The sequence below is a fragment of the Protopterus annectens genome, chromosome 4.part0 (genome assembly GCF_019279795.1).
Source record: "Protopterus annectens isolate FY-2018-M chromosome 4.part0, PAN1.0, whole genome shotgun sequence".
Classification (NCBI taxonomy): Eukaryota; Metazoa; Chordata; order Ceratodontiformes; family Protopteridae; genus Protopterus; species Protopterus annectens.
Genome location: NC_056733.1, coordinates 1,496,429,420 through 1,496,455,413, shown reverse-complemented (window position 1 = coordinate 1,496,455,413; position 25,994 = coordinate 1,496,429,420). Strand labels below are relative to the sequence as shown.

Here is a 25,994-nt window from a genome sequence, read left to right as displayed (position 1 = left end):
GCTGTTAAATTGTTTTGTTATATGCATTTTCATATAAATATATATATATATATATATATATATATATATATATATATATATATAAAAATATTTTATGTAAAAATGTTTTGTCTGTGTAATTTTCATAGATGTTGTAGGACATATAATTCCTTTTGTAAGAAGCATTACACAATCAAAATATAAGTCACAAAAAATGTCTATACACACACACACACACACACACACACACACACACACACACACACACACACACACACACACACACACACAAACACACACATGCATGCACAAGCTCTACAAATTTGGTAACATGATAATTACTGGCCAGGTTGTTACAGCATATTGGTCCAGGTTAATTGGGAACATGTGCTTTCAGGCTGAGATTGTCTTCGGTGGCTCTGCATGTGTTTGTGGCCATTCATAACAATTAAACAGAGCAGCATTTATTGTTGATACTGATAGTAGAGGATGTCCGGGAATCAAATAACTTTATTTACCAGAGTAGCTAAATATTGCAGTCACATCAGCAGTTTCTTTGGTGAGCACATATTGCTTGCAACAATAAATAGACCTAAAATAAGAGTTTGTTCTAATGCATACATATTTATATTAGATTATACCATATAGCTACCACAGTTTTCTCAGGAGTGTTGGTACAGTTCGACAAAACTAGCACTCGTTTACAAGCTAGTAGTGCATCACACATACTGAGTACTACTTTTCCAACACATGTATTTGCCTCTTCTAAAAACACAACTTAGCATAATAAATAAGATGTCTGTGTGTGTGTGTGTGTGTGTGTGTGTGTGTGTGTGTGTGTGTGTGTGTGTGTGTGTGTGTCTGTGTATATATATATATATATATATGTATATATATATATATATATATATATATATATATATATATATATATATATATATATATGTATATATATATATATATATATATATATATTTTTTTTTTTTTTTACTTTTTGTAATGTTAATCATCCTCAAGCATAACAATTCAACTTTCTTCTAAATTTTTAAACTGAATACCAGGCTACTTAATGACTCTTACTAAACAATGCAGACTATAATTAGTACTAATAAAAGTAATAACTAAAGCTGACTGTATAATATAACATTAAAATGAAGGCCAGTGCCTGTATGTCATTTACTGTTTGCACAACCATTTAACATAAGATGGATTAAAGATATTGAAATCAGAAGGGCAGTTGTTAGAAGCCAGGAACTATTTCTTACACTTATTTCACTGAACTGCACTTCTGAAATGCTTATAATTGTGCTATACAGTTGATCATCTACATTTTGCACTGTTATAAAGCTTTTTTATTGTTTCACTGCATTTATGTACTGTTTTATGCTGTTTTAACTGTATTTTTCATTGCTAGATACAGTTTCATTACTCTAATTGCATGTTTACTGAATTACTTAACTTGTAAACTGCTTTTTCATGCTGAGAGGTGTATTTCCTTTTTGTGAGTGCTCTATCTGAGCTTTTCTGTGCATTTTTGATTTTTTGAGATTTCTGTGTTTGACAGCTAGGAACTGTAATAGTGTGCATTACTATAATTGTCTGTTTACAGTTAAAAGCATTCTCTAGAGTCTGATTGCTCCTTGATCTGTTTAAAACTTTCATTTAGTGGCTACAGCTAGGAACTGTAATAGTGTGCATTACTATAATTGCAATTTTATTTAATTACTAAATTGTAAACTGCTTTTTCATACTGAGACTTGTATTTTCTCTTTGTAGGTGTTCTTTCTATGCTTTTAAAGTGAGGTTTCTGTGTTCTGCTCAGGTGGCATAATCTTGATAGAGACCTGTTGTCTAGGCTGGTAGTTTTGTTTGAGTTTCCGGTGTTTCTAGCAGCCATTTCCTGTTGATTGTCTTCATTATTATTGAGAGTAACAAGGCCTCCTGACCTTCTGTAGTAGGAGTGATTGGGTAATAGCAGGGGCTGAGTAGTAATGTGATCTTCTAACTCTTCCATTCTTACTGGTATATAAACCCTGTGTCTTGAAAAGGTTGTGCTTGTATTGCTCAGGCTGTGGATTGTATTGCATTACTGAAACTAAGTGGAAATTCCTTAAGATTTCAAGAGCAGGATAAGTTATTTCTTACACTTATTTCACTGAACTACACTTCTGAAATGCTTATAATTGTGCTATACAGTTGATCTACTACATTTTGCACTGTTATAAAGCTTTTTTATTGTTTCACTGCATTTATGTACTGTTTTATGCTGTTTAAACTGTATTTTTCATTGCTAGATACGGTTTCATTACTCTAATTGCATGTTCACTGAATTACTTAACTTAAACTGCTTTTTCATACTGAGAGGTGTATTTTCTGTTTGTGAGTGCTCTATCCAAGCTTTTCTGTGCATTTTTGATTTTTTGAAGTTTCTGTGTTCTACAGCTAGGAACTGTAATAGTGTGCATTACTATAATTGTCTGTTTACAGTTAAAAGCATTCTCTAGAGTCTGATTGCTCCTTGATCTGTTTAAACTTTCATTTAGTGGCTACAGCTAGGAACTATAATTTTTCCCACCCACCGACCCTCCCTAGTGTTGTGGTGTTCTTATACTTGGTGGATTTGCAGCTGCCCGCCCATACTGTATATTTGATCTGTGACACTCCTCCCAGTCTAGTGTCATTAGTTCATTCAATCTAATAGAGAACATTTGTGAAGGCTAACCCACTCAGATTCTTAACGTTGAATTAACTTCTGTTCCAGCTTTCTCCATTTCCACTTTTACTGAAAAAAAAATTCTAAGCTTGCTTCCCAACTTTCCTGTGGCAGGTCTTGTCCAGATATGGATTTGCTGTATCCAGGACTGTTTGTGAGCTCCTGAGCCCCCCCCCCCCACCATTTAACTAGGGTTAAACTATTCCTGGCGCTATAAAGTCTGTTCTTCAAATTTTCCCTTGCAACGAGCCAGCTTTTTAGTTTTAGCACTCAAATCCGTTTATTTGAGCTCAGCACTTGTTCAGAACTCATTATAAGCACTAAATAAGTTACAAATTACTACAGCACTCAACTTTCCTCACTTGTCTAGAGGAAAACAGTTTTTAGTACTTAATAAATAAGCACCTATTCAGGCATGTCTAAAGGTCAGCTCCCGGTGTTTTCTCCTATCTACCTGATGAATCTGGGCATTTTGGGACAATGCAGCAATTGCCTCATGTACACAGATAACCCTCTCCTCCTACCACCCACTACTACGACTTGTGAGAGATGCACTCATATAGCCAAACTGGAAGCAAAGCTCTCATCACAGAAGACTGGACTAGACAGTCAAGAGGAGAAGGTAAATACTTGCACCGCACCACACTCATCATATAGTCCCTCAAAACCTACAACACTAAAACACACACAGAAGCACAAAACACACACCTATATTCGCGGAGGCTCTCAGTAAAAATTTTCCCAAACAACTGAGACCTCCAAAGCAGAAATGCAAGCAACCTACACCCCCCAACACAACCCAAATGACACATAGCCTACATACACAGTGTGTCACTCAACTACAGCCCATAAGGCATAACATACCCAACACTCTAGTCATAGGTGACTCTATAGTCAGGCACACTGATTTTCCACTCCCTAGGGCTAAACAAGGAAAAAGTTACTTTCAGCTGCCTGTCAGGTGCCAGGATCCGCCACATAATGCACGCACTCAAGTCACTCCACAACAAGTAGAAATATGACTCTGTCATTGTCCATATTGGTGTGAATGACCTGAGACGTACCTCCCTGGACTACATGAAAAGAGACATGGAGGAGCTCTCCGATCTTGTAGCCCAGGCAGGTATGACCCTAGCCCTGAGTAGCATCCTACCATCACCCAGAATGATACTACAGTACAAGGACAAAATGATTGACTTTAACAACTGGCTAAGCTTCTGGTGTCATTCTAAGGGAATCCAGTATCTGTCTGCCTGGGATGACATGATTGACAGACCACACTGCTTTGCCAGAGATGGACTGCACCTGTTGCCCTTGGGATTCCGGATACTGGCAAAGGCTCTTACCACCCCTATAGTGCTTTTTTAGGCAAGGTTCAAATGACAAATTCACCACCGTAAGAGGTACAAGCAAGCAAAATCTGAGGGTAATGCTACTCAATGCTAGAAGTCTAAACCTCAAAATGCACTCACTCGAGGCACTCCTTAAAATGGAGAACATTGACATCTGTGCAGTGGAAGAGACCTGGTTCAAAGCTCCAGGGAGCACCCTTGCATTACCAGGCTATAATTCATGCCACACCTTTTGGCCACCAAACCCTGACGGAAACACTAAAGGTGGAGGCGTCACCATATTCATTAAGGATATCCACACCTCCAAGCTAGTTGCTCAGCATAATGCATCCGAGATTATCCAAGTTCAACTAACTCTGGGCAAAACCGCAATCCAGATTGTAGCTTGCTACAGACCCCCCACCATGCCCCAGGATTCCCACTCCTCTTTTCTTGATACACTGGAAATTATTAAGGTACAACCAAACACTCTAATAATGGGTGATTTCAACTACCCTACCATTAACTGGGAAAACTACTCATGTACCAACACTTTTGCTCAACGTTTTCTGGAAATCATCAATTCCAACGCCTTGGATCAACTTATCCACACCCCCACCAGGGGCAGCAATATTCTAGACCTGGTCATCACAGCCATGGGTGACCGGTGTTCCACACCAGAGGTCAGCTCCTCGTCAGTCAGATCTGACCACAAGATAATCACCCTAGACCTCCACATCCCGCTCCCATCCTCCATTAGGAAAACAACTGTAAAAAATTTCTCCAAAGCCAACTTCATGCTTCTTAAGACAGACGTGGCAAACTTCACGACACCCATGCAGATGGACAATAGAGGTACGACTGCTGAATCCTACACAAATGCACTTTATAAGCACTTACACGAGTGCATGGATCGTGCTATCCCTAACATGCTATCCTCCAAAAAATGGAAGCCAATCTGATGGTCTTCTGCTATAAACAAACTTTACAACAGAAGAAAGAAACTGTTGCAAAAAAAAGTTAAATCCCATGATTGGAGGAACTCCCTGGTCAGCCTCAATAAGAAGCTGAGATCCCTCATAAAATCCTCCAAAGCTAGTTATGAAAACAAAATCGCCACTGATTCTAAAGACAACCACAAAGCATTCTATAGTTATGTCAAGAATTTCAATGGCAACACTCAGATCTGCTCTGAGTTACAGCACAATGACACTAAATATACAGAACCAACTGATATTGCCAACATCCTGGCAGATAGGTTCAGTGCTAACTTTACCCCCCTCTCACCCAGGCCCATCTTTATACTGAAAGAACGCAAAGTTGCTGTAATCACAGCTGCACAGGTAAAAACCTCACTCTCCAAAGCCAAGAACACAGCATCCATGGGATCTGACAACATCCCAGGCTGCCTTCTACATGAACTACAGAATGAACTGGCACCCCACCTAAGTACCATGTTCAGTCATAGCCTCACCTCAGGCTTTGTGCCCATTGAATGGCACACTGCAATGGTTATCCCACTCCACAAGGGGGGGGGGGCACAACAGATCCAGGGAACTACCGCCTCATTAGCCTGACAAGCCTGGTCTGCAAAGCCATGGAATGTATCATCATGGAACTCATAAACAAAGAAATTGGAGATCTCCAAACTCTGGACCCCACACAGTTCGGGTTTGTAAAAGGCAGATCATGTCTCCTAAATCTGATAGAGTTCTTTGAAGTAGTCAACAAAGCTATAGATGAGGGTAAGGTGGTTCACACAGCCTATCTAGATCTCGCCAAGGCATTCAACACCATCCCCCACTCTGGAATTATAGATAAACTCACTAAACTAGGTATAAATCCCTATGTCACAAGATGGGTTGCAACTGGCTTACTGACAGAACCCACACTGTGAAAGTGGCAGACTCCAAATCAGACTTCAGACCAGTGACAAGTGGAGTACCACAGGGTTCAGTCCTGGGTCCTCTCCTGTTTGGTATCTACTTCTCTGAAGTACAGGCTAACACAGAAGGTCTTGGATAACTAAATTTGCAGATGACTGCAAACTAGGAGCCATAATCGAAACTCCTAACGATGTGGACATCCTACAAAAGGGCCTCACTGCGACAGATGCCTGGTGTCAAAGCCATGGTCTCAAGTTCATTGCCAAAAAGTGCAATGTCATCCCCTTTGGTAAAAACTCTGTACCCATGAACTACCACATAGGCGGTAGTCTACTTAAAACCTAAAGTGTGATGAGACCTTGGGACACGGGTGGACAGTAGTCTCTCCTTTGATAATCACATTGCCACAGTGGTCAGGAAATCCTTCTATGTGGCACACCTCATCACAAAAGGTTTCTCATCCAGAAAAAGAGGTCATTGTTGCCCTCTACTCATCACTCATTAGACCCATTATAGGGTACAATGCCCCTTTTGGTATGTACCTCACAAGACATCTACAACAACTGGAAAGGCCGCAAAAATACCTCACAAAGAGGATTACTGGCCTCAAAAAGATGCCGAACGCAGACCGTCTCAAAAAACTCCAGCTTTACTCCATTGCATATCGCCTACTCAGAGGTGATCTCTGCCTAACATACAAAGCTATGTCAAACCCAGAGCTGTTGGACATGCTCCACTTAAAGAAATCCCAATCCCTCCGAGCTACACGCTCTAGGGACCTAAACCTTATCACCACAATAAACAGAACATGCTGGAGGGATAGATTCCTGTCTCAGAGACTTCCCATACTCTGGAACAGACTACCTATCTATGTCAAACAGAGCTCCTCATTAGCACTGTTCAAGAAAAATCTTGATGATTGGATGGGTAATAGGAAATTCACCTTGGGGATCACTTCTGTGATTCTGCTTGACAGGGGCACAGGAAAATAATTTTCTTGGGTGGCAAAAGCCAGGGTACCTTTTTGGCTAGGCTTGTAAAGGCCCTAGGGCCAATAGCCTAGTACCTACCTATGGACCTATGAACCTTGGACAGCATACTGCCTTGTGGTGTATGGTATGGAAGAAGACAGTAGGATACATAAAAAGAGTACACATGACTCATTTTCTTTATTTTTTCAGTACTGCTGAAAATAATTCTGAAAATCTTTGTCTTACAGGTTTGTCCTGGATGATCAATATACAAGCTCTTCTGGCACAAAGTTCCCAGTCAAGTGGTCTGCTCCAGAGGTTTTCCGTTACTCAAAATACAGCAGCAAGTCAGACGTATGGTCATTTGGTAAGCTATTCTATATTCAATATTATGAAAGGAAGTATCTGATAGTTATTTAAAAGCTGATTAGAATATCAATTCAAATTGTTATCTAACTTTTATGAAATAATATTTGAGCTTTATAGGCTAATACTTAATGGAACCAATTGTTAAAAAAACTGTAATATAACTAAAACAGGCTTGGGGAATGCAACTCTGTTATAGTAGTTCTCTTTCAAAATGTTGTCATTTACTCAATAATTTCATTACTTTTAGTTAATTTAATAGTGCTGTAATTAATGTAAAACATTTCTTCATACAACTCCCAAGAATCATAAAGTGGATGTCAAGGAACTGAACACGTTTAATTAACTTCTTTATTTTTTACCTCTAATACTTAAAATTTAAATGCCCAGTAAAATGAGTATTAATGAAGTGAATCCCACAGTTTGTAACTAATGACAGTTTTAAGCTACTTGCTTGATTCACATTACAGTGTGTCAGTGAGTATAAGTATTGAGTAGGGAATATGTTTTCAAGTCTCTATCATTTGTAATTTCAAAAATTCTCTCACCAGTGCTGCCAGCAGATAATTATTTTTAAATATATCTTGCCTAAACAAATTCATATGAACATGTGATAGATATCTTTATTTATGCATCAGATGCTTTTGGGTCCATGGCATGGCTAGCCACCTGGTGGTGTAAACCTTGGCTCAAGATGATTTTCACTGCTGCAGTGACACCCCAATGCCATGTGCAAATGGATAAAGGGGTTGAGGATGGATGGATGCTTTTGGATCATTAACTCTAAAACTACTTGTTGTGTCTTTCGGCTTTTCCTGGTTAGGGGTCAGCACAGCGGAACTCCGGTCCGCTAATGATTGGCAGTAGATTTTTACATGCTGGCTTGCTGGGCCTAATGCACATCCTTCAACGAATGAATGCTCATTCACGCAATGTCGCCACACAGAAGACGCTCTAGCTGAGAATCGAACTGGCAACATCTAACTGTGAGGTGACAATGCTACTGCAGCACCACCACCGCAGTATTAACTCTAAAACTACTAAACTCTGTAATTTTGCATGAACATAGTCTTTGTAATTAAGCAGTAGAATGAATAACATAATTAAGGGTCTAGCAGTATCTCCGGTTTCCTCCCACATTCTAAAGACATGTGACTGGAGCATTTCTCCCCAGGCCTCCGCTGAAAATAGGTTGTGTGTGTGCCTAGTTGGACTTTCCCAGTCAACAAATGTTAAATAAATAAATAATTAAATAAATAAATACCACACAAAAAATAAAAAAAACAGTACTTAGCAGTGTCTGCAGGATCATTTTGGAAATCCTAGCATTATGTTGACTTACTTTTGTTTCATTAGTTACATACCTGACACATTAACAGCAATGAATTTCATTACTTTTTGCATGCCCTTAGTGTGTGTTCGCTTGTGTGCATATATATATATATATATATATATATATATATATATATATATATATATATATATTAGATGTAGATATAGATATAAATATGGATCTACTGAAGTCAGTCTAAACTTCAGTAGATTGACAAGCAAAGCATTGACTGCAAAAGGTAAAAAAAACAATGAAACTCTAATGTGCATACTCCAAGATATAGCCTCAGACCATGCAAAACAAAACTTCTGTTTTTTTGCAGGGGGCAAGTCCCCCTCCACCCTCCATGTAGGAGGCTGCACCTGCCACATCTTCTAATACTTAAATATTCTAACTGCAGGATCACACAATACAGAGGGAAAGGAATATTCTCCAACCCTGGTATTGTAGCAGTCTAGCATAGCTGTTGATCATCTGCTTTATCAACCAAAGTGTGTCGACAAACTAGGTGTCGACCTTAATCACAACACAATCAGTTGAAAGAAGTGCACCCTGATATACGTATGTGTATATACATATATATATATATATATATATATATATATATATATATATATATATATATATATATGTGTGTGTATTTATATATATATATATATATATATATATATATATATATATATATAGCTATATGTCAAAGGAAAAATAACTTCAAAATGATCAACACACAGCAGGTTCAGGTTAAGGCACTTTAATCTTGCAGCAAGGAGACAAAAACGTGCTAATACAGAGTTTGTCTAACTAGAATCAGGAAGTGAAACTATTTTTATACATTTCTTACAAGGTATTGCTTACTAAGCTGACGTAATAAATCACAAGTTCTTTCAATATTATTTCTCAGCAGCTGTTTGTCCATGATTTTCTGCTGGCATATCAAGTTTACAAAAAAAACTTCCTAAGAAAAACAACGTGGCCTTGATGACCACCGGTCAGATACAACTTTTACTATGCAATGTTACCATTCAAGGTACTATGGCTAATTCGAGCACAAAGCAAGTACAGATTACAGTTCATTTCTTCAAGCAGTCTTTTGTCTGATGTATCTCTTCTTTTCCGCAGCTGTGCATGTTCTCATAACACGAACAGGGCTGATTGTTCATATTCAATCACATTATAGAAAACAGTATTGTTCTATTTATTCACTATTCATTCATTTTCCTGACCTAGCAGATAATCACCTGCTTCTCAGTACATTTCCAAAAGGCATAAACATGAATTTTGCTGTGCTAGCAAATACTAGGTCAGAGAGCATCTTGCAGTTTCAGAAAGCATACTGCAGTTTGAAAAGCATCTTATAATTTCATACAGAATTGTGCTGTACATAAAATAGAATGAAATGTGTTAACCCTTTTAACTTCTAATAAGCACTAAATATATACATTAATACATATTCTTCTAACACTATATACGGGAATCTAACTTTAGATTGGCAGCCCAAACTGAGTCCCCTTCAGATGATCGACTGGAAAGTTGAACTTCATATGGTTGACGCCATATGTTCCACTTTCCAAAAAGTCAAAGCATTTGTATGGAGATCACAGTACAATGGGGATCGGGGAATTACCATTTTCCCCATTGTAGTGCGATCTAGGGTGTGTGGGGCATGCAGGGAGGTTTGCTCCTCTACAAAATTGTAGGTTTTTGTCATTTTGTTGTTATTGACTTTTCGGAAAGACAAACCTATGGTCTTGACGATATGACATTTGACTTTTTAAAGAGTCAGTCTTGTGATATAGACCCATATATATACATAGAGAGAGAGACAGAGAGAGAAAGAGAGAGGAAGAGAGAGTGATTTGCACTTTAGTCTGTCGACTCTTAACTTACTTGACCACTTTGTCCTGTTTTAGTATTGTCACTTCTGCAGTTGTATGGCATGTTGGGGTCAATTTTATGTTTGTGAAAGTTTTTTTTTTTTTTTTTACTATAGTAATGATTGTGCCAACATGGAGTTAATGTATACAAGTAAGACAGTGTTGGGGGGGGGCAGGGCCCCCATAATGTATATGTTTGTTTTGGTCTTTTACAGTTATTGGTATTACTTTGTGCTTGGGATATTTTACAGGTACAGGTGCTTTTCTTCTTTCATTAAGGGAGATGTATTTTTGTCTTTTTGTTTTTTTTTTCCAGTCACAAACACATATCATTTAGAGTTACATTTGCAGTCAGATGTGAGTCAGTAAAGGTGGTAGTCGTATTCCACTGGTGCTATAGTTGATCATTAGTAAATAACTGTGTGAAGGTCAACAACTTGTGTGGTTGTTAATATATGATTTAACTGAGAAGATATTAGGGGTTCAGCAACCAAAGATTTTAAGAGTTAATGAGATATGTATATAATGTTTATTTGCTTCAGAATCTTGAAGAAGCAAAATAAGAAGTTATGTACTTACCATAATGTTCCATGTGAGTTTTCATCTCGCCTTCATTCTCACTGATGGGTTTGGAGTCAGTCCTCAGCTCTGACTCGACCAAATGCTAAAGCTCGAGGTTTTCAAACAGCTCGTGGCCTACTCCCTATCCCATGATGCAATAGTGCTTCCCTCAGATCTACTTTGCCCAATCATACTGATAACTAAAGACTATAGGCATTGAAATAAGAATACTATAGACAAGGACAAATTATCACTAGAACATCTTGGAATTTCCCGGCCCTCAAGACTTTAAAGGAAGGGGGTTAGTGGGTGGGACATAAGAATGAAGGTGAGATGAACAACTCACATGAAACATTATGCTAAGTACATAACTTCTTAATTTGAACTTGTTCTATCTCACCTTCATACTCACTGATGGGTAAGCTATCCAGTTTTGTAATGAGTGATAAAGGTATGAGGTGGGGACCATGTGGCTACTGCACAAATAGAATCTATAGGCAGCCATGCCATAAAGGCTGTAGGAATGGAAATTGCCCTGGTTGAGTGACCCTTGACTTAATGATTTAATGTCATCTGTGAAGAGCTGTATGTGAAAGCAATACAGTCTGACAACCATGTTGATAATGTGGTTTTAACCACAGGAGTACCCTTCTTTGAATCTGAAAAGGAGACAAAAAGTTGGTCCGATTTTCTGAAGTCCTTAGTCCTGTCTAAATAGAACCAAAGTTGCCTATGGACATCAAGTTTTTGCAACATGTGTTCCATTTTGTTTGTATATTTGGGAAAAAAACACAGGTAATTCAATAGTCTGGTTGAGATTTGTTTCAGAACAAACCTTAGGTAGGAATGAAGGATTTGTTCTCAGAGTCACTCTGTCATTATAAAAAATCAAGTATGGGACTTTGATGGACAAGGCATGTAGTTCCAAAATTCTTCATCCATTAGTAATAGCTACTAAGAAAATGGTCTTCCATGATAGGTATTTTAAATCACAGGATGATGCATGTTCAAAGGGGGGGGGGTAAAATAATCAGTAAAAGCACAAAATTAAGACTCCATGGAGCAGATGGGATTCTAATAGGTGGTCTCAAGTGAATAGTACCCTTAAGAAATGCTTTAGAAAGTCTATGTGACATGATGGGAGTCAGTTGATCACCAATATGAAAATTAGAGATTGCTGCCAATTGAACTCTAAGGGTTGCTGCAGCTGTTCCTTCATGAAACAATTTAGTCAGAAACTCTAGAATGGAAGAAATCAAAGCCATATACAGATCAATATCATTATTTGACACCCATATAGAAAATCATTTCCACTTGCTAAGGTATAGCTTCCTAGCAGAAGATTTATGAGAAGAAATTAGGATGTTCTGTGCTGCAGGTGATAACTTGTGGAACCTGGCTATTCGTGGAACTGGAGCAGCCAAGCTGTCAATTTTAGGGTATGAATCGCAGGATGAAGAACCCCTGATGAATGTATCAGAAGATCTGGAACTGGGTCCAGGATCCATAGTTCTTCTAGTAGATGAGGCTGTAGAAAGGGGAACCAAATTTGATGAGGCCAGTAAGGGGCTATCAAAATAATGGTTCTTCCCAGAGTGCTGGCTTTCTGTAAGAATTTGGGTATCAGAGGAAATGGGGGGAAAAGCATAAAGAAGTCCAGGGGGCCAACTGTGTACAAGTGCATCCCTTGAGGCATCTCCCGAGTTGGGGATCAGGGCAAAGTAGTTGCTGCATTTGGTGTTGTTGGGGGTTGCAAAGAGGTTGCAGCAAGGCTGGCCCCATCTGTGGAATATCCTTTCCGCTACTTCTTCCACTCATTAGGAGACAGTATTCCTCTGCTCAATTTGTCTGCTATCACATTGGTCCTCCCTGGAATGTGCATTGCTATCAGAAAGCACTGGATGGAAATTGCCCACTGCCATACTCTCAAGGCCTCTCGACATAAGGGGTATGATATGGTTCCTCCCTGTTTATGTACCCCCAACTGCCTCCAGAGATGGACAACTGGGCCTCCTTTCAGGAGCACTGGTAGGGCTTGCCAAAGAACTGATCCCTGTTACCATGGTTCTGCAGGCCCCCTCTGCCGCGTGGAAGGTGTCTCCCATTATTGCCCCCTCCTCTGCCTCTACAGGGGGATTTCACCATGTGTGTCAAAGAAAGCTCCTTGGGCTTTACGGAACCACATTTTCCCACTTTTCCGACCTTTAGGATAAGGTGTAGTAGGAGTGGAAAAATGGACTCCTACAGCAGACAGAGTCTTTCCATCTTGGTCACACCTGGTAAGTGTTTCCTTCACTTTCGGTCCAAAAAGTGATGAACCATCAAAGGGGGTGTTTACAAAGGATGACTTGTAGGGCTCTTCAAAGGAACATAAGTGCATCCAGGAGTGTCTCCTAAGAGCAATTCCTGTACCCGCTGCCTGACTCATTCCATCCGCTGCATATGAAATCAGACGCATGGAAGAGTTTATAAGGAAATTTAAGGTAGCAAGCTGGAAGGTTACCTTATCTGAGACCCCCACAGCTACCACACCCTGTAGAGTAACTCCTAACTCCTTAAGGAGATCTGTGTGTAGTCTGGTGAAATGTGTGAGATAGTTCAGGGATCAAAGAGTAAAAGCCGCTGAACTAAACATGCGCTTTCCGTATCTGTGCATGATCCTAGAATCTCTATTAGGGGGATGAACAGATGTGGAGGTCTCCAAAAGCTCCTTCTTAGTGGCCGCCACCACCACCACCATAGCATCAACAGGTACTCCTTTGGTAAGGAAAGCCTTGTCCTGAGGTGATGTAATAATTTTATTTGGCCTCCGAGGGACAGGTTCAATGGTATCTGGGGACTCCCACGCCTTTCGTGATGGAAGGTCTATCAACTCATCAAAAGGCGGAGTAACCCAAGAGGTGGAGGATTGAGACCCGAAAGCCTTCTGGAGTACTGACTCATCATCAGTAGGGTTAAGGTGATTCCAGCCACCCCTCTATTTTAGGATTTCTAAGATATCACCAAAAGAGATATCTTCAGAGGGGGACCGTGGGGACCATTCTGACTCATCTAAGTCAGTATCTGATGTGATGAATTCCTGTGGGGAATCCAGATGCTTCCTCTTGCAAGTTCTCTTCTTGGGAACCTCCTCAGAGGGAGCTTCCGGAGAGGTCCCGGAAGAACAGGGCTCACCCGATGGATCTGTACACTTTTGAGGCATCAGTGAAGCAGAGACAGACACGTGAACTTTAGGGGAGGAGATTGCTGGTACCAATGACATGGGTGTCCTAGGGGACAACACTCTCCTCATGGCATTAAAAGCCCTGCCACTCCAGTGCGAAGAGACCCCTGGATCCTGAGAAAAAGGCAGTCTCCACGGTGCTGAAACCATGGTCTCTGAGCCCAAGGTAGGTGCCGAGCTTACCAGAGCCTAGGCCCCGAAAGGTAAAGTCGGCACCGAAAGATTGGTACAACTATCCTCTACTGATCCAACCGGTGAGTGTCAACTCCTAGACTCTAAGGTGGGCACCAAAGAGGTTAAAATAGTCAGAACCAAAAGCCCAATGGGTGTCGGCTCCGACGGTTCCACAATCATCAGTTCCGAATACTCCGGCTCCGAAACTTTGGGTCGAATCGGAGGAGGAATTGAAGAAACAGGTTGAGTCTGGGTCGATTCCAAAGCCCTAAGGGTCGGAGCTGACAGATTTTTGGCTAGTCCCTGTGACTGTAGAAGTCTCTGTACCACTTGATCCATGTCCTTATCAGATAGTCTTGAGGACCAGGAAGCGATGGATGATGTCTCAGACTGGAGGATAGGAGATTTTAAAGTGGGAGATACCAGCTCCAAGGCTGGGGACGGGCTCCCACTGACCACAATTACCTCCAGCTCCATAAGCTTAGGCGCCAAGGTGACAGTCTTACCAGATTTAGTTGTTTTTGAAGTCGATGAGCCCTTTTTTGGCTTCGACTCCGACAATGATCTTGAAGATCCAGTTTTTTGAGGCTTAGTAGGCTTGTCCTTGTCTAAGGGTTCTTGAAACGAAGATTTCAAGAGACCTCTTGCTATCAGTTTACTCTTGTGTTCATGAAGAACACGAGAGCTAAAAGAGTGACAGATGGCACAATTTTCCTGTAGCTGAAGGTCACCTAAACAATAAACACAATTTGTATGGCCATCTGTAACTGACATCTTCTGTCCACATTTCGTACATTTTTTAAACCCAGATTTAACTTTTTCAGACATAACTGAATGTCAAATGAGAATAACCCAAGGCAGAACAAACTTTATTTCTATATGTAAGAATATATATATATATATATATATATATATATATATATATATATATATATATATATATATATATATATATATATTACACAGCACACAGATAATATCTATGTAAGAAAAAATAACCCTAATAAAGGAGGGTCTAAGACTAACTATAATAGCTATAATAACTATGAAACACACCAAACTGTTCAACAACTATTTTACAACCCTAATAAAAACCACAGGGTTGAATAAAAAGTATTTGCAAGTAAGCAAAGATATATTATTAATGCCCTAATAAAAATAGGGCTACATATAAAGGATAGGGAGCAAGTTATGTAAATCTAACTCTAACTATTATAGTTCACATAGAAAAAAGGCCTAAAAATAAACTGCCTCAAGAAAGGGAGAAAAAGCACTCTAACAATAACTAACAAAAGAGACAAGCGCCTCAAGTAGCTAATTGTAATCTGACAACTAACAACAAACAGGAATGAAAATATTTTGTTTAGACAAATATCAAAAATTTGACAATACTGGCCAGAGCTGTTCGACGAACATCCTATATGTTGCAGCGGCAAACAAGATCTGAGGGAAGCACAATTGCATCATGGGATAGGGAGTAGGCCACGAGCTGTTTGAAGACCTTGAGCTTTAGCATTTGGCCAAGTTGGAGCTGAGGATCGGCTCTGAACCCATCAGTGACAATGAAGGCGAGATAGAACAACTTCACATCAATAGTAATTGCAATTAAACTAATAAATATAAATGAACATCAGAGGTTGAATTGACTGTACATATATGTGCATCTGTCTATATCATATATGCGTAACTGCTGCTGAAAAGTGCAACAGTGTGAGAATGTAGAAGCAAAACTCCACCATTTTCTAATCATTAGTGCAAAAAATGTGAGGTTCCATAAGGAGAGCTTCACAATTTTCTAATCAATAGCTTTACTGACAAGTTGACTTTTTCTTGTTATTCATACTTAAAAGTTCACAACAATCATAGTACCATGGACATGACTCAAAAACACAAATGATACTTTCACATAAAAAAAAAATCCTTACTATGATCTGAAGTGTAGCCGATAATGAGGACATATTTTTTCATACAGGTGACCAGAAATGTCAACATGATAAAATTTTAAGGGCCCTAGTGGTCATTACCTTAATGCATACCTATGAACCTATTATCTTACATGCATTAACCAAATTCACAATTGAGTTACTAGCATTCAAAATGTTACAGTGCCAACAACAAAAGTCAAATATAAAGGATGAGGGCTTTCTACTTTAATGCAAATGTGTTAAGATGCTACTGGAACCATAAGGAAAAGTAGCACATTATTTTGAAAACTATTCTACCACAAAATTTAAGCTGATGTGGACTGTAACTGCAAATAACAATGAAATGTGGTCAAGAGTCTAAGAGCAATGCCAGTGTATTTTATTATATTATATTTTTTGAGCAAAAAGGGTGGGTAAGAAAGAAGCCAAAAGAAGCATCTATGACAATATGTATTGCCATAAACTACTACAGATGACAGTTATAATACATTAGAAAATGACAATAACAGAGTAAGATGTCTGACAGCCTAATGACAATAAAGCATCCAACAGTAACATACAGAGACATGCGAGATTAAAAAAAATAAATCAGAGATAAAGAATGAGAGTGTGGATGAGACTGCTCTTTTCTTTAGGCAGTTTTAGTGCCATACGCACTTCTTCCTAATATTTACCAACTTCAATGCAACAGAAATTTCCATAGTAACATAGCTGCACTGCCTGCTTGACTGTATTAAAGAACAAGTCATGTATTTTTTTCTCCGATCCTATTTGCTATTTGTTTTTGTTATACAAAATGTGTGCGTTGGCTCATCACAATTCTGATGATATGATTTGTCCATCATACAGTTTCTCAGCACTTTGAATCGTCTTCTACATAACATTGTATAAAGATGCTTAAAAGAGAAATGTAGTCTCTGTTTCACAATTTGGCCCTCTCACTAACACAACAATAACTATGTATTTCTCCTTATATTCTTAAGACTAAGATCTGTTTAATCATTAATTATAACAAAATAAAAAATATCCAGTCGTGCATGCTTTTGTTGCACTAATTTAGATCACAGGCCCAAATGCAGCAGCTTTATTTTAGCTATCTAATAAAAACTAAGCAGTTTATTCATACATACCTATATTTGTTTCAGGACCTCACACACAAATGGAAAATATGCAGATTGCCACCATTTGCTGTTCTACCCTGTAGTTCTATAAGGGAAGAAATAAGTAATTAAGTAAACAGAACAGCACTCAGATGCTTTACTTGATATATGGAAGTTGTTCCTATAAAGCCGTATTGTGAAAGTGTTTCTTTATGAAGGTATAGGCATGTCATTAAAAATAAAACATCTTATTCCTTATTGAGCAATGTAAATTTTTTAGTTCTATTTTTCCTTATTTTTTTCAGGCCTTTATACATCGAAATCTCGTAACTGACTAGTGCAAGTGTTCATATATATGACCCAAAATGTCATAAAATCTAATAACCGATCGTTCACATAACCGAAAGTGGTATTTAAGGAAAATCAACAACTCAGGAATGTCGACTTTACCAAAAATACCTACACTTCTGGTTAAGCCCCCCCCTGCACCCCCCACACTCCCTGCTACTTATATATATATATACAAACCGCGAGATCGTACTACAGTGAAGGAATGGGTAAATTTCCTGATCCCTACTATAGTGCGATTTCCATTCAAAAAAATGAACCCACAAAAGCGAATGCACACTAGCATTCACTCTTGTGGATTCAAACATTTAAAAAGCGAACTTATGACAACATGGACAAGTCCCTTTCAGCCTTCCAAGGCTGACTAACTAATTCCCGACATTTTGATGGCAAACCTAGTTAAACATGTTTAATTTTGAGTCTATCTTGTATTAAGTTTGTATTATTAATTATATTATTATCAAAAATAAAAGTTGTTTGAGTAAAAAAAAACAGTGAAAGAATTATAGCTAGAAAAATAAATGTACTTTACCAAAAAAAAAATCACTTAGTTTTGCTTATATTCAGTTATATACATCTTTATACCATACCTTCTTTGCTCAACAATTCTGGACAAAGGCAAAAATAATGAAGGGAAAGGCACGCATGAGCATAAACACAGAGAAGTAGCTGTGCATTTAAAATAATGCTAATGGCAGAATAGCATGGATTAAAGTCTGATAGGTTGTCCAATGGTTTCTATTTAGCAGTGCTGTAGAGAGCTGGGATATTCAGTGCAATTAAGATCCCCTGAAGTGTTGTGTCTAACCAAAGGAGGAGTTCAAATTATTTTGAATTCACCACAGGAGGCAGAGCAGATTGTGCTAAGTAAAGGAGGGATAGTGGCAGCACGTACATTGAAGTGCTGGAGAGTGGCAATGCTCAGCTGGTTGCTGGCAATAACACAGACAGAACTCCCTCCTCTTTGTTAAAGGATCAGCAGGTCAAAAAAGGTAAAGTCCCTAATTTCAGGCAATCTGAAGTGATGAGAAATAAGCTAATAGCAGATCCAGCATTTTTAGTCCTGGGGTCCCAACCTCCAAAAGATTTTCTGGCCTTATAGAGCAGCAACCTTGAATGAATATGGGTCAAAAGGAGGATGACCAATGTTTCACTCCAGAGATATTAACTGAGAAAATAACATCCTTGGAAAACTCCTGGGCTTAATCACCTTTAGGAGGTGTGGTGAAATAAGGTACTGTTACCCCAGTTTGACTGTTAAGTAACATGGGAATGATCTATTGGCTGAGTACAGGGCTATTGTGTGCAAAGCCTCTGCTAGGGAAATGGCAGCTTGAAGGTGATGTGAGACTGATTACTGAAGACATGAAGGATAGCTTGCAGGGGAATGTTTGGGGATGGTTGTAAAAAACACTCCTTATTGTTTTTCCCCTGGTACCTGGGGGTTAATGTGCTTTATTGCTGGAGTCTGCATGATATTAATCTTATGAACAGGATGGAATTTTAGAAATATTAAATGTTATGGCATCATGTTTTCTGTTTACAGCAAATATCTGTAAGTTGATAACTGTTGTAATGGTATTAATATGGCAAGGGATATGGTGGATTAGTTTAAATCACTTCCCATTGAGGATGTCAAAGACTGAGTGGTTAGTTCCTGGCTGAGCAGTTTACCCTCCTTTGTCCACTCACCCTCAGTGTGTGATTTGTGTTGTTTTCTTTAGTTGGTTTCATTGTGTACTCTGTTGGGGACAAAGTTTTTTCCTTGTAATAAGACTAAGTTAGGGTGGGTGATGATGATTAGCAATGATATTACATGTATTAGCTAGAATATAAAAGGTGTTTCTACTCCCATTAATGCAAGGGCAGTCTTTGATCAGATTTTAAAGTTGGACCCAGACACTGTATTTTTGCAGGAGATCAATGTTAAATGAAAGGATGCTCACCTGTTCATGTTAAGATGGCCTGAGGTTAAATTTTTAAATTGTCATCTAAAAGACGGGTGGCTGTCTTGGAAGGTGGAGGTGTGGCAGCAGGACAAGCAAGGTAGATGGGATGTTTTGAAGGTGGGGTCCCCTTGGTGTAAGATTAGTCTGGCTAATTACTATGAACAAAATAAGGACGATGTCTCTTACGTGAATTCCATTTTTGTGACAGTGGAAGTGATGGCATTCACAAAGTGTGTCATTATTATGGGTTGGGATTTTAATGTAGTAGTAGAATTGTGGGTTGATAGGATCTCCCTGGTAGGAGAAGTTTGTGAAGAGTAGACTGATGACTACAACATATGTCTGAAATAATATTAATGTGTGGTGGACACATCACTAAGAGGAATCCAAATACACATTTTATAGCCATAATAATTCATTTGCTAGCAGAAATGATATCTTGTTCATAAATCAGGCAGCAGTGCATACAATTAAGGATGTTTTTACTGAATATAACAACTATATGACCCTCTGTTTACAAGCTGTTGGGGAAGAAAGGTGCAGTGGAGAATGGATCTATTATTGTGTAGAAAATCATCTCTGTGCTCAAAAGTTATGTAGCTGGATTAGGAAGTTCTGGAGGAGTCAGGGGAATATGGAAGGGGCTTAGTAACTACTGGGGTTACTTTAAGTGGAAAGCTAAGAACGAAGAAAATCATTTCAAGCTGTCCAGCAGATCACAATGGGAAGGGAAAATAAAAGTAATGCAAGGAGACATGCTGTGGTCTTGTAATTTTTAGAACATAATATTGTTGGGGGAGGTAAAGGAACTGATAAAGGAATCTAGAGTATTAAGGTATCAATAAATTAGTGATAAATGGGAGAGACATGAGTTATTCTATTAGGCCAAGGGTATCATATCTCAAAAAGTGCTTGCTAATAGATATAAAGAGAGGTTTGTAGCCATGAGTATATTAAGGTTTAAGTATTTTGATGTTGTATTGGCATGGGACCCAAGGAAGATTCATTTGTTTTTGAAGGAAGCATACATGTCTGCAGTGGCTTAGATACCTAAGATATCATCAGCAAATGGTGAGGCTTTTGCTGAGAGAATCCTGATGCCCCAGCCAACTCTGGGACATGTTGAGATGTTAGCAAAGCTTCTCATTAGAGGAAGTGTTGATGGCCACTGATAGGTTACCATCGGTTATGGTCCTGAGGCTGGATGGTTTCTCTGAGGATTTTTGTAAAGCCTTTAAAGACCATTTAGGAGACCCTCTGCTAATGTTTTTGAGGATGCAAATAGGATGGGGTCATTTCTTGTTGAGATAATGAAGGCTAAGGCCATTATGTTACACAAGCTAGGAAAACAATTAGATCAGCCAGCCATTCATAGACCTGTTTCTCTATTGCAAATGGTACTTAAGATTTTTTCCAGAATTTTAGCATTTTTAGCTTGAAAAAATTATTCCTTCTTTGATTACATGGAGCCATTTGGGTTTCTGAAAGGTAGAGCTAGGAGCCTAGATTTTGTTAGTTTGGATGAATATACAAAGAAGATGTGAGGTGGAGAAGCAGCTGGCTGGGGCTTTACTAACTGCTTTTCATAAGGAGTTCAGCTCGATTTCCTGGCTGTTTTTTTGGAAGGTACTTGGCCATATGGGATGTCAGAGGTTAATCTCAGACTTTATATGGGGACAAAAAAAAAACAAATTAGTCACCAGAAAATGTTCATGCACAAAGGCTTGGGAGGATTTGTTGTAGCTAATATTAAAGCATACAGCACTGCTGAGGTAGGCTGGTATTACTGGAAAGGAATGGCCAATGAGGGTGATACCAGAATTAATATACAACTGGGAACCAAACCAAAGTCATGTAACAGTCCCATCATACAAGGTATGGAACCTGAGTGGATGGGTAATTGGTACAGAAAACAAGTAAGATAAGATTTCCCCGGACTTTCTCATTTGGTATAATTGTCAGCTTTGTCCAAAAGGGAGACCCTTTGTGGTGGACTGATTGTATTAGGTAGAACTTGTTATATGTTGGAGACATTTGGGATGAGAAGAATAAGTATGTAGTCAGTTTTGTGGAACTCAGCAAGAGATTTTCAAACAGGAGAATGTTTGGTGGCAATATTTTCATTTGAGAAATATGTTGTATACTCTGTTCAAACAGGGTCACATTAAGAATATAGGGCACAGAGAAATTATTGATGCATACCACAAGGGTCCTGATAGCAGATATGTGAGGGCTCCCAATATTCCTGCCCCCCCCGTCGTCGTCGTCCCCCCACTGGAGGACCATATGGGATAAAATGAAATAAGTTGCTCCCAGAGGAAGTGTTAAGTAGGGAATGGAGGAAGGATTTCTATGGACTAATGACAGTACAGTACCCCCACCATCTGATCTTACACAGATGAAGCTCTTTCATTGTTGGCAACTTTCCCCACTGCAGATCTTTGGAAGGGAGATCACCAAGGTAATTGCTAGAGGCGTAATTTTCAAAATGCGCACTACTTTCATATGGTGTTGGATTGCCCTGATATCAGGCACAACACAGTAAAGATAGTATTTACATGATGACTGGAATTGACCTGCTTGGTAATCTTGATGTTAAATTCTTGCTATTAGGGATTGCACAGACTAGTTTTTTTTTACTCCCAAGAATGGTTGCATGGTGGCTAGGGAATGTTATAACTACCTTACTGGCTCTTTTTCAGTATTAGAAACTGCTTCCTGCAGAATGGACATTAATGTTCAGTTAGATGAGTTATAAGTTGAAGAACTGGATGACGTTGTGGAGAAAATATTGGAGTATATGCCTTTTTTAATTTAACAGCATTATCTTAGGCTGAAGAGATAGATATAGTGTTCACATAAATTGCCTATTCTAATCTGTTTATATTATGTATGTTACTGTTGGAATGGTCTTGATGTTACAGTGTGATATAATAATAACCAAAAATAAATTACATAATTGTTAAAGAAAATAGTGGAAGGCTGAATGTACAAAATCAGGGTTATTTTTTAAATATTATCCTAATTCATTTAAAAAGTTAATACAATGACAGGTTTTAAATCAACATGTATTTTTTGAACAAGAATTATGAAATTCTGATGTCTAGCATTATTGACTGACTGCAATCCTCAGTGAGTTACCATAAAACCAAAATTTTTATAAAGGACAGGGCAAAAAATATGAGGCAAAATCAAAAGCATTCTACAAAATTCTGGACAGTTGAAAGGTAGCCTTGGGACATTTCTTATACAGCAGTTATTAATATTTCCAGGCTGATTTCTGCAGACTACACTCCTGTAAGCAGATCATGCTCTAACATAAAAGTTAACACTGTCTTGCTAATAACAATCGTTCGCGGAAACAAGTTCCCTTTATCTTGCCTACAGCAAACTAATTATACAATATATTTGGCAACATGAAGCAGTTTTTACACTTAACATGACTCCTCCCTGCTAATATAATTAAAAATGTGTGCATATAAATTTATACATGTACATAACTTAGATATAGACATAGAATGATAAATGGTTAAACGGATATAATTTGTAGTTTTATTTATATCTTTATGTACACTTGTATGTATGTTTTTGTCTGTATATATAGTGGTCTATAGTGTCATACAAGAAATACCTTTCACTGTAAGAAAAGGGGAGGGATTTCATTATACATGGTTTCACCACACACACAATAAAATCAACGTCCCTAATTCTGCAGTATAGAATATTTTATGTATCACACAGACTAAATGCTCATATTCCATTTATTCCATTTACCTGTTTTTTTTTCTTGATTTAGTTTGAATTCCAGTTTCCCATACGTTTCAAAGGGATGTCGTAATTGTAAGTTTTGCTTAAGTTGTCATTTGAGTAGGTTCTTATGAATAGGCTGTATTGTGAGATTTGTTTTATTCCACTTCAGAGGTATGCTTAACTTTGCTTGTTCAAGCTGTTCATGAAGTTTTCTGAAATTGTTGTTTTAGGTTAGTGAGGATTAAGTTAAATGTATTAGTTTTATAGTCTAGTTTTGTTTTTTTTTTTACATATTTTAATTGTATTTAGTCTAGTTACGTAAGGTTTGAGTCCATTCTGCCTGTAATACTGCTTTCTGATGGCTGCTATGTTGTATACCCAAGTAATTTCTGGTTGAAGTGCCATTCAGATGAATGGAAACAAATGAAGCTTCAATAAAAAAATAAGCATTTTTGCTGGAATGTTTTCACATTTGGTGGCCTTTTTCCCTATACTCACTTACACATACTCACACGCATGTGTGTATGTGTGTGCATATATATATATATATATATATATATATATATATATATATATATATATATATATATGCACACACACACACACACACACACACACACACACACATACACACACCGACCCTATGTTCATACAACCATGAAAAAAAGAAAAAAAAAGAGAAATCTCAAAAAAAGCAGCAAATCACTGCAGATGCTAATAGAAACAGAACTCCCAATGATTTACCTTTGAAAAAAGAAACAGTCAACAAGTTACAACTGGTCTCTTAGGTATTGAAAAGTTACTGTCTCATACAATTCACATTCAACCACCTGTAATACATTTCTTGGTTTCTGGAATTTTGAAAAAACAGTCCAAAAATACAGGAGAACATTGAATGTTAAACATTACTGTTCTCCATTGAACTTGCCTTCTGCGGGGAGATAAATCTCATGCATCCCCCATTTGGGTGACAAGTCCCCTACACCTCCAGTATATACCAAATCTGAGATTGTCATACTTTGGAAAAAAAGGGTACTTTGAGACAGAGCAGTCTCAGAGTTGCTATATGCAAATACTCATCTTTGATCATTCAGTCTGTCTCACTGTTCTGGAATTCACACAAATGAGTCCAGAAATATCAAATAGTTGTCACATTTTTTTGTAGAATTAATATTATATTTGGCTTCTAGATGATTGATTTAGGTGCAATAGCTTTTTTTCTGAAGGTTAGTGTTTATTTTATTCATATAGCAGGTAAAATTTAATTGATCTATCTATCTATCTATCTATCTATCTATCTATCTATCTAATCTGTCTATCTATCTATTTTTTACTTTAGCGTAACTGTTGCTGACAACGAATTTTATACCAGGGTTTCTGATTAGCTGTGTAGATTATAATTCCTATAGGACAGATAAATGCATCAGTTATGCACATATGATGTTTCAAAAGTTTGTTCATCCTGAGATGGAAAACACAGATGCATTGATGTATTATATCTTGGTATGTCATTGCATTAGTATTCATATAGTCACAAGTGATAAACACTTGGTCATCACCCAAGTAAAGGAATTGTTTACTGCACTAAACAATGACCATTTTTTAAGTTCATTAATGTCCTCCAAGGTAGGGCAATATGAGTAATAAGAAACCTTGTGGGGAAAGGAAGCCCTGTACCTGTGATATTACTGGGTATTCTACTTGTTCCATAAAATACTCTCCCTGTATCATAGCAGTATGTATGTAGGACTGTTGCTGAATGCATTTATTAACTGGCAGAGTTGTGAAAACTTTCTCTTTCGTATGACTTCTTATTGTATCTCATGAAGACTAATGCCTGTTGTAACAGCTCCGTGGCTGTCAGCTCTCAAACGTTTGAAAACTGTTATGTAGTGCCCTTTGGCGCTATATCACTTTGCTTTGCCTTCCCTGACACCATTGTCTTTTTACTGTCTCAGTAAATTATTATGGTAACCAGTGGTATTTATTTAGTTTATGTATTTATTTATTTTTACATTTGATTACTGGAGAAGTCAAACTAGGCATGATGACCCCTTTTCAGTAGAGGCCTGGGGAGAAAAGCTCCTTCATTTGCAGTGACATTTTACATACAAGCAAATTAAATGATTGATTCATAAATACATGGCATGCAATTGACTGATTATTTATACCTTAGACAGTAAAGTACTGTGACACAAGTTGATAATAATTAAAATAAGACAGTAATTTATCTGGAGGGCCTAGAAGGTAAAATATAACAAAAGTGGGTAGATTTCTAAAGAAATTTATGACAATATTTGATATGGAAGACATGAATTCAGTAGCAGGGGCTTGGAGAGAATTTACATATTATTCCCCAAGGTACAATAACTAGATTAGACTAGACAGAAATTATATTTCACACAAGCATGTGCATTTAATTCAGAACTTTGACACACACCCAATAACTATTTCAGATCATGCTTCCAACCATTACTAAGATAAAAATACAGAGTAATAAAGTAAAGCTGA

The 25,994-nt window shown here is 38.0% G+C and overlaps 1 protein-coding gene across 1 annotated transcript in view; it reads left to right on the top strand.

Moving 5' to 3' along the window:
• ITK (IL2 inducible T cell kinase) overlaps positions 1-25,994 on the top strand; it is a 1,334,312-nt gene that overhangs the window by 1,269,953 nt on the left and 38,365 nt on the right. Inside the window, exon 15 of the mRNA XM_044069337.1 lies at positions 7,129-7,247. Coding sequence (XP_043925272.1) covers positions 7,129-7,247 — 119 coding nt within the window. The remainder of the gene's footprint in view (positions 1-7,128; positions 7,248-25,994) is intronic.